This window comes from Xyrauchen texanus, chromosome 37 (genome assembly GCF_025860055.1).
Source record: "Xyrauchen texanus isolate HMW12.3.18 chromosome 37, RBS_HiC_50CHRs, whole genome shotgun sequence".
Classification (NCBI taxonomy): domain Eukaryota; kingdom Metazoa; phylum Chordata; class Actinopteri; order Cypriniformes; family Catostomidae; genus Xyrauchen; species Xyrauchen texanus.
Genome location: NC_068312.1, coordinates 21,263,223 through 21,271,540, shown reverse-complemented (window position 1 = coordinate 21,271,540; position 8,318 = coordinate 21,263,223). Strand labels below are relative to the sequence as shown.

Here is an 8,318-nt window from a genome sequence, read left to right as displayed (position 1 = left end):
TCATATCCCTTATCCTTTGACATGTTGCCCACGAAGATTCACAAGAGTCAAGTGAAGGCTTATATTTGTGGCAATGGCTACTTGATTGAACTGGCATCTCTGTAAGTTGACTTTCTTGTTCAGCTGTTCGTGTCTGGTCTCCTGTCCTTTATTCAAGACAGTAATTCTGTCCTGTCTATATTTAATGACATAAAGAATACAGTATTATCTTTCTTAGTCACAATTGGGAGTAGAATTGTATACTTACTGTGTATTGACCATGCAGATAGGGACTTCGTAAATTTCTTGAGCATTAGATCTACTGAAAATATGCCACATACTGCTTTTATTCTGTTATGGACAGAGTCCATTCAATTAACTGAATGGACTCTTCAGAACAATGCATTTTTTATTTCATGACCAGTTCTACAAACAAGAGTAGGGTATGGTCATGGGTGCTTGCTTTGCGCCAAATTTTCCTAATCAATTTTAAGGATTGTGGGATGGTATCTTTATTCCTCTGTCAAACCCCTTTGTGATGTGGTGAGGTAGGTATATTGATATATTTTAACTTGGTCAGTTTCAGAAAAATAACTTTACTTTTCATAAATGTGTTAATGTTATCAATAATCATTTAAAACTGAGCTTGGAATGTTCATGGACTGATATGAATTGTCTTGATTTGAAAATAATCAGGAATCCTAATAGTGATCTATTCTACATACCTTGATAAAATAAAAAAAAAAGGCAAAAGTTTCCATCTGCCGAAGTTGATTGAAATATACAGTACCATCTGTGAGTTGACTGGTTGTAGCCATTACAACTTATTAACCAGCTGTTGTACCTCAACTACATATTGTGTCTCTTTTTTATGGAATTGTTCCATGATGAAGGCTGTTTAGCTGAACCACGTTGGCCAACATCATATTTTTAAGATATTTTAAGTCTAGTTGAATAAAGGCGTCTTCTTTTTTTTTTTTTTTATCTTCAGGTGAGTACCTTGGATTTTCTCTTTTTCCAATGAGCACCGGTGGCTATAATCAGGGTTGCTGCAGTTTTTAAATAAAAGTCTAAAATTTGAAAGACCAATAAAACTGATACTGTATGTGCAATCAGGAGCAAACCTAAACAATCTTAGAATTAATCATGTATCATTGACTCTTAATTTAACAGGATGGGCCACACATTCAACAAGGCATTAACACTGCTTATCAGCAAAATGGGGTATCGGCAAGATTCCAATACTCAAAACTTGTTTTCCTCTAGCAGTTTTCCACAAACTGGGTTCATGGAAGTATACTATTTAGTCATAAACATATTATATTAAAATGAGTTAATGTACCAATATTCCAAAACAGATAAATTAGAGGTTGACTGATAATAGATATTGCCAATGCCAATATTTAAGGTGTTTGAAGAAAGCAGATAAAAGATTAATTGCCAGATGGTTTTAAAATTGATATATTAATGCGTTTAATCTGACATTGCTGCCCAGACATACAGGCTACAAGAGTCCAAATTGAGTGAAATCCCAAATGCAGTTTATTGTACAACCAAAATATAATGCAGGACTTCTAACTATAAACACTCTTATTTTTAAATGTCCGTGCTGCCAGCTGCCCACAAAAACAGATAAAAGAACAAAATATGCACACTTACAATCATATACAACGTATTACAATATAAACACTATAAAGTAAACATTGCCATATAATAAATATGAGCAGTAATTCATGAACAGTAGATCATCGCTGGAGAGCCCCTTGCGTGTTTTGAGAAAGTGCAACAGTCACGCGTCTTCACTTTGAAGCACGTGGACTATATTTATTTAATCATTTAAATGTAATAATTTGTTAATCAATGCTAATTAAGACTTTTTATACCAATTAAGACATTTTAAGATGTTTAAGGACCACTGAAAGCTTATTTACATTTTTTACATCATTGAAGCGCACCTAGTTCTTTATTTTTCTTTCTATGCGTTAAAATCGTTTAAAGTTACTAAAATCTTTAAATAAGTACCGTATTGGCTTCAGTTTCATTGTGAAGTGAGCAGGCTATGGCCACAGTTCAAGTGATTTGTGGTAAATGGTGTAGATTTATTTTTTTTACAACAGAGAGTCATCTGTGCAGCCTCCTTCCAGGCTATAACGGAACTCCTGCAAGTTAGATATTCCATAAAAATGGACAAACGCAGCACCCACAACCAACACATGGAATATCTGATGAGACTGGAACTGAGAAGGAAAAACAGGGAGAGGCTATGACTGCAGTTGCATCTTTATCTCACAATTTTTACATTCTCTTTATTGATCATGTAATAAAGAGTCTTACCCAGATGTCACATTGTCCAGGGAAATAGCGTTCTGGTATCCGTGCTGCATAAAGTGCTGCTCCACTGACATACATTGCACCCATCAGATAGAACCAGCCCATCTGACCGACTGTTGTCGCCTTCACAAAACCCTCTGTGATGGTAAAGTGCATTGTAGGAATGAGTCCACTCAGCCCCAGACCCAGGAATACACCTTAACACAAAAAAAAATACATTGAAATCAGCTCCATACAACAATCATATAGGTGGAAGGTTTCAAGTGCTGATAAATGTATCACCCTTTTCTCCCCAATTTGGAATGTCCAATTCCCACTACTTAGTAGGTCCTCATAGTTGCTCACCTCAATCCAGGTGGTGGAGGACAAGTCTCAGTTGCCTCCGCTTCTGAGACAGTCAATCCGCACACTTTATCACGTGGCTCGTTGTGCATGACACAGCATACAACTTATCACGCGCCCAACTGAGAGCGAGAACCACTAATAGCAACCATGAGGAGGTTACCCCATGTGACTCTACCCTCCCAAGCAACCTTAAGAGACCTGGCTGGAGTCATTCAGCACACCCTAAATTTGAACTCACGACTCCAGGGGTGGTAGTCAACGTCAATACTCGCTGAGCTACCCAGGGCCCTTCAAGCACTGATATTAACTGGTGAGCATGTGTTACCTGCACGTGTGCATCGGTGGCGAGGGGTGGCAAAGCGGTCCCACTGAGCCACAATGATAGCAGCAACACCCAGGACACACACAACCGAGAGATAGATGAGCCGTGGCTGAGGAGAGCAGTAGAATGAGTAGTACAGCCATGGAACAAATGAGCCCATGATCAACAACGCAATTCCAGAGTAATCCAACCTAGGGGAAAAAAAACAAAATAAACACAAAATTACATGATCTATTTCATGAAACTTGTGCTTAAAGGGATAGTTCTCCCAAAAACAAAAATGTTCTCATGATTTACTCACCCTCCTGGCATCCAAGATGTGAATGACTTTCTTTCATCTGCTGATCACAAATTAAGATTCTAAAGAATATTTAAGCTCTGTAGGTACTCACAATGGAAACGAATGGGTGCCAAAATTTCAAAGCACCAGAATCCACGTAAAGGGAGCTTAAAAGTAATCCATATGACTCCAGTGCTTTAATTCACGTGTTCAGACACAACATGATAGGTTTGGGTGAGAAACAGATCAATATTGAAGTCATTTTTATCATAAATTTTCCTCTATGCCCAGAAGGGGGCAATGTGCATTAAGACTGTAAATCACCAAAAACAGAAGAAAAAGAATGATAAAGTAAAACTAAAGTGGAGATTGACTGAGCAGAGAGGAGAATTTATAGTAAAAAAGGACTTGATATTGATCCGTTTCTCACCCACACCTATCAAATCGTGTCTGAACACATGGATTTAACCACTGGAGTCACTGGATTACATGGATTTAACCACTGGAGTCATACGTATTAATTCTATGCTCCCTTTCTTAATTTGTGTTCTGCAGAAGAACGTCATACACATTTGGGATATCAGGAGGGTGAGTTAAACATGAGAGAATTTTCATTTTTAGGTGAACTAACCCTTTAAGTTATGCTTTTCTAAGCCTAATTATAAAAAATATATATGTTCACTATAGAACATTTCTTCAAAATTCCATGGTATTTCCAGGTCTTCTTTGACTGTAGGACCCCTGATAAGAATACACCTAAAAACACAGCAAATGCCAGTTTAATCACTAGTGCTATTTATGGTGCTCAGAGTATGGGGTGGTGTCTATCCTTGGAAAACTAGTGTCACTTACTTGGAGAAAGTTCTGGAGACTTTTTCAGAGTGACAGTAGACAGTGTGAAAAAGCCATGAAAAACATAGACAGAGGACTGCACCCAGAAAGAACATCCCAAACACCACCTTCTCCTGCACAGGAGCCATGAACGACACATTTGGACGCAGCATTGTCAGTGTGCCCAAACACAGGAACAGAATGAGACCTGAAGGGAGACATATTTGCAATTTCTTTATTTGTCTCACCTTGCCTGAAATATAATTACAAGTTTCTGCTTAACTAGCACTAACAGACAAGGTGGAGTTTGTCCTAAGGCAACAATTCACACAGATTAGATTATCACATAACAAATATTATACAGTTTATCTGATAATATCTGTGGCCTAATTTTTTGTAGGGAAGATTACAATTTCAAAAACTGGTGAGAAACTTCTTTCCTAAAAAGCCATTGGGGTTATAAAGCATATAAACTACCTCAACATGAAACTAAAACCCTGAGAATCAGAAGTTGATTACTGTTTATTTTCAACAAACTGTTGTGGGGTTTTTACTGGTGGTTGTTTTCCTCCACACAACATGGCCAAAAGTATGTGGATACCCCTTTAAATTAATTTGTTTAGCTATTTTAGAAATCCCAGTCAAGACAGATCTTAATGTTATGGATAAACTACTCAATGATTATTTAAAGTAATATACAGTATATGCACTATATAATGTGTAATTTGTCTTGTTTACATTCTGAATTCATGAAGCTAATGCGCTAAAATGCTATATGTGGCCATAATGTTAGCAGATTAAACTCGGTTATTGTAATTTATGATGACACTGATACTACTACAAAGATGGGTATATAAAAGAGTGTTAATGGATAGAATACAGACCAATTATAAAAGGCATATCTTACTATGAGCAGATGTGTGAGAGTTTTCAACGACAGATGGCAGGAGGACGTGGACCAATGGCATTAAAAGGTGTTTAGCAGCCGGTTAGAAGTTTTCCTTAAAGTTCGAACTGGTGAGCTGTTACAAACCACCAAAACAAACTCGAAAACACCTTTTTGGCCAGATTTTGTTCGAAATGACATCACATCCTATCCTTCAATTTCGTATGAAGTGTGCAGGCATTTACTCCCTGCTTCCATGTTCCAACATCTAGTGGCAAGCATTACCAGAAATGTAGAAGATGTTATAGCAGACAAAAAAAAAAAGAGGGGAAAATGGCTATAATTCAATATCAAATAATCAAGTGGCGTTTGAGTATCCAAGTGCTTTTGACCATGTGGTGTACAATGTTGTAATTATGTTGATATAGGCTGTCACAGGTTAAAATTGATACTTATTTAAAATAAAAAAGGTATGATGGTATAATGTTTATAACACAGAAAGCACCAGTCATGAGTACAGACCCAGAAGGTGTGTCCAGATGTTTCCAGTTTCTGTGTGAATCCTGAAGATGCTTTTAAAACAGGCACGGAAGGACGGCATAGGTGGGCGGTGTCCTTGGAGCAGGTAATCATTATCCTTTAGCCAATCGGGGAGGAGATGGTGTGGGATAACTCGCCAACGTCCTTCCCATACCTGGAAATAGAGAGAACAGAATAGTATGCTTCGATTAAATCTCCTCAGTGCAGGAAAAGCCTATATTTATGTTCCAATCACAAAAGTAATGCTTTTGGATCAATAGGAGTGCACCATAATTATTTGTAAATTATATTTGTAAATTTGGGACTTCTGAAACAGGTGAGGATGGATGCGTCACCTTGTGTACAAACTCCTCCATCTTCTCCATTGCATGATGCGCCTGCATGGGCAGTGTGACCACGTGCAAACCATCCTCTTCATTCTCATCTTCATTTTCATCCTCACCGGGAAACGCTGACACACCCTGTGAAATCAAATCATGCTTTTAGTCAATGGTTCACTTAGGTCCCTGTAATGTATGAGGGAAAGAGTCCGTCTGTCTCCATCCATCAGACAAATGTTTCCTCGACACTCACACTTGATTCCTCTGAATTCTCTGAAGACATCAGCAGTGGCCCAAGCTCAGTGAGCTCCACGTCCTCCATGTTCCTCTCATCATCAGAGGAGCGCCACTCAGCATCACTGTTGGAGCGGCAGTCACCATGGAGACACGTTGTCATGGGGAGACAAACCTAAAACTCCCCTGAGTTCCCACCTTGTCGCACTGTTAACACTTTGAGCCTGGTGATGCACAAACTTGAAACTTAAGACTTGAATTTTAAAAACCACAGGAAATGCTGTTTATCTTTCTGTATTTTCTACCTACCGCTGTAGTTTTGTAAGTCTAAGCTATAGGGTCTATTACAGTCTTTTCTAATATGCATGTATGTATGTATGTATGTATGTATGTGTATAATATATAAATAAATACACACGCACAAACACACATATAAATACACACGCACAAACACGCATATAAAATACACACGCACACATATATACATATTCACACGCATATACACATACACAAGCATACACACACATGTACATACACACACACACATAAATGTACATACACACACACACACACACACACACACCAGTCGAAATAAGAGCTGTTTTCTACTCGTATAACAGGTCAGGCTGGACTGACTGCTCCAGCTTCAGTAATTGTGTCAAGGGTTTTACATAGTGCTAGCTTAGCATGGTTACATGTTAATCAAACAAACATTTAATAACCTTTTTTTCCACACCCCCGCGTTTAGCAACATGCAACAATCTCCCAAAAGTGTTTCCTAATTGTGTGTTGTATAGTATCCTTTGTGTAAAATAGCAGTTGTGTTACTACACACAGTGCTGAATCAGGGTAGCCGATACGAACATCACTAGCCAGCCTGCTAATATTGTTACCCACGATATGATTCAGTTATTTATCGCTATCACTAAAGTTTGCAGATTCATGTTTTAGACTCAGGGCTATTGATATATATTACAGATCAGTGGTTATACTTTACCTGGCTGGACAGGCTGTCAGGTCGGTAGATTAATGAGGGCTTTAACGCTGCAGGTCGCCGCCGTCGAGTTGCATTGAGTGTCTACGAAACCTGTAGAGCCAGCCGAGCCGAGCCGGATCAATTAGCAAATGATAACCCAAATACCTCATCTACGGTAGATCTGTGTACATCAACATATAACTCTGTCTATCTGTCAGAGGGAGGGACACGTGGTATCAGAACCATGGCGGATCCTGGCAAAGGCGATATAGGCAGCCGCCTAAGGCGGCAGCGCTTTCTGGGGCGGTACAACAGGGTACAGCAGTCTAGCACAGACCTCACAAGATCGCGATGGGCAAAAGGTGCCCCGAATTGTACCGCGTGCGTCTGGCTCTTAAGATCTTGATGGGAGAAAGGTGCCCCAAGTTGTGCCACATTGTCTCCGCACAGAGTTCGCAAGATGGCGATGGGAGAAAAGTGCCCTGAGTTGTTCCTGACAGGCTACTCAGCCTTAAAGGGTAACTAAACCCTAAACCAACTTTTTTTAGTTAATGATCTGTAAGAATGGGGCTTTATTAGTACTGGTCATTGATTCAAGTAATTTTTTTGACATTTGTGTATAAAGTGTTTTAATTCTACAATGTATGGTGTAAAAACGTCTGAGTGCTGCCCTCTTCAGGTTGAACGGTGGCTACTGCAGTTGAATTTTCCTATTGGCTGTTTGCGGTACTTCATGATGTAACCGGTGACAGCTGACGTAAGCAGGTTCCAGCTCACCACGCCCTTGGTACGAGCTACCACGCCCATGGCAGTATAAAAACCATCTCGTTTCATCAAAACCACTGTAGCGAGTCAGGAGTTGGAATTGCGAGTATTGAAAATGATCAGGATAGAGTATTTTAGCATCTATTTAGCATAGCATTTATATAGTTATTTAGATTATTTAGTGTAGTCTAGGTAGTTAATTAGCATATTTGTTAGCGTAGTATTGTTAGAAGCATAGTTAGTTAGTAGCATAGTATTGCGTCAGTTAGGATAGCTTCAAGTTAGCGTAGATTATCTGTATTTAGTACAGTGGTCAGGATGGTACGTAGGTGTAGTGTTGCTGGTTGCAACAGCACTGCTGGACTGTATAGCTTTCCAGCAGACTTGGAAATTAGAGCCAGTGGTTGCATGTCCTTGGCCTGGAAGACCGCGAGTTCCCGCCTAGAGCTGTAGGAGTGTGCAAACTGCATTTTACGCGGGATTGTTTCTCCAACGCAATGGAGGTGGAA

At 39.3% G+C, this 8,318-nt stretch overlaps 1 protein-coding gene across 1 annotated transcript; it reads right to left on the bottom strand.

The window, feature by feature from the left end:
* Positions 1–2,077: 2,077 nt before the first annotated feature.
* On the bottom strand, positions 2,078–7,505 carry LOC127631159 (adiponectin receptor protein 1-like). The gene is made up of 8 exons (XM_052109168.1): positions 7,066–7,505; positions 6,088–6,292; positions 5,850–5,975; positions 5,497–5,668; positions 4,110–4,296; positions 2,981–3,168; positions 2,314–2,507; positions 2,078–2,216 (listed from the first exon to the last, which is right to left on the bottom strand). The coding sequence occupies exons 2-8, from the start codon at positions 6,229–6,231 to the stop codon at positions 2,088–2,090; spliced, it is 1,140 nt and encodes a 379-aa protein (XP_051965128.1). The 5' UTR covers positions 6,232–6,292; positions 7,066–7,505; the 3' UTR covers positions 2,078–2,087.
* Between the last annotated feature and the right edge of the window lie 813 nt (positions 7,506–8,318).

Coding starts and splice junctions, on each gene's coding strand:
- LOC127631159 (XM_052109168.1), bottom strand. CDS start 6,231: ATGACAACGTGTCTCCATGGTGACTGCCGCTCCAACAGTGATGCTGAG. Junction 5,669..5,849: donor TGGAGGAGTTTGTACACAAG/GTGACGCATCCA, acceptor CTCTATTTCCAG/GTATGGGAAGGACGTTGGCG. Junction 3,169..4,109: donor GTCTCCAGAACTTTCTCCAA/GTAAGTGACACT, acceptor TTTTTCCCCTAG/GTTGGATTACTCTGGAATTG.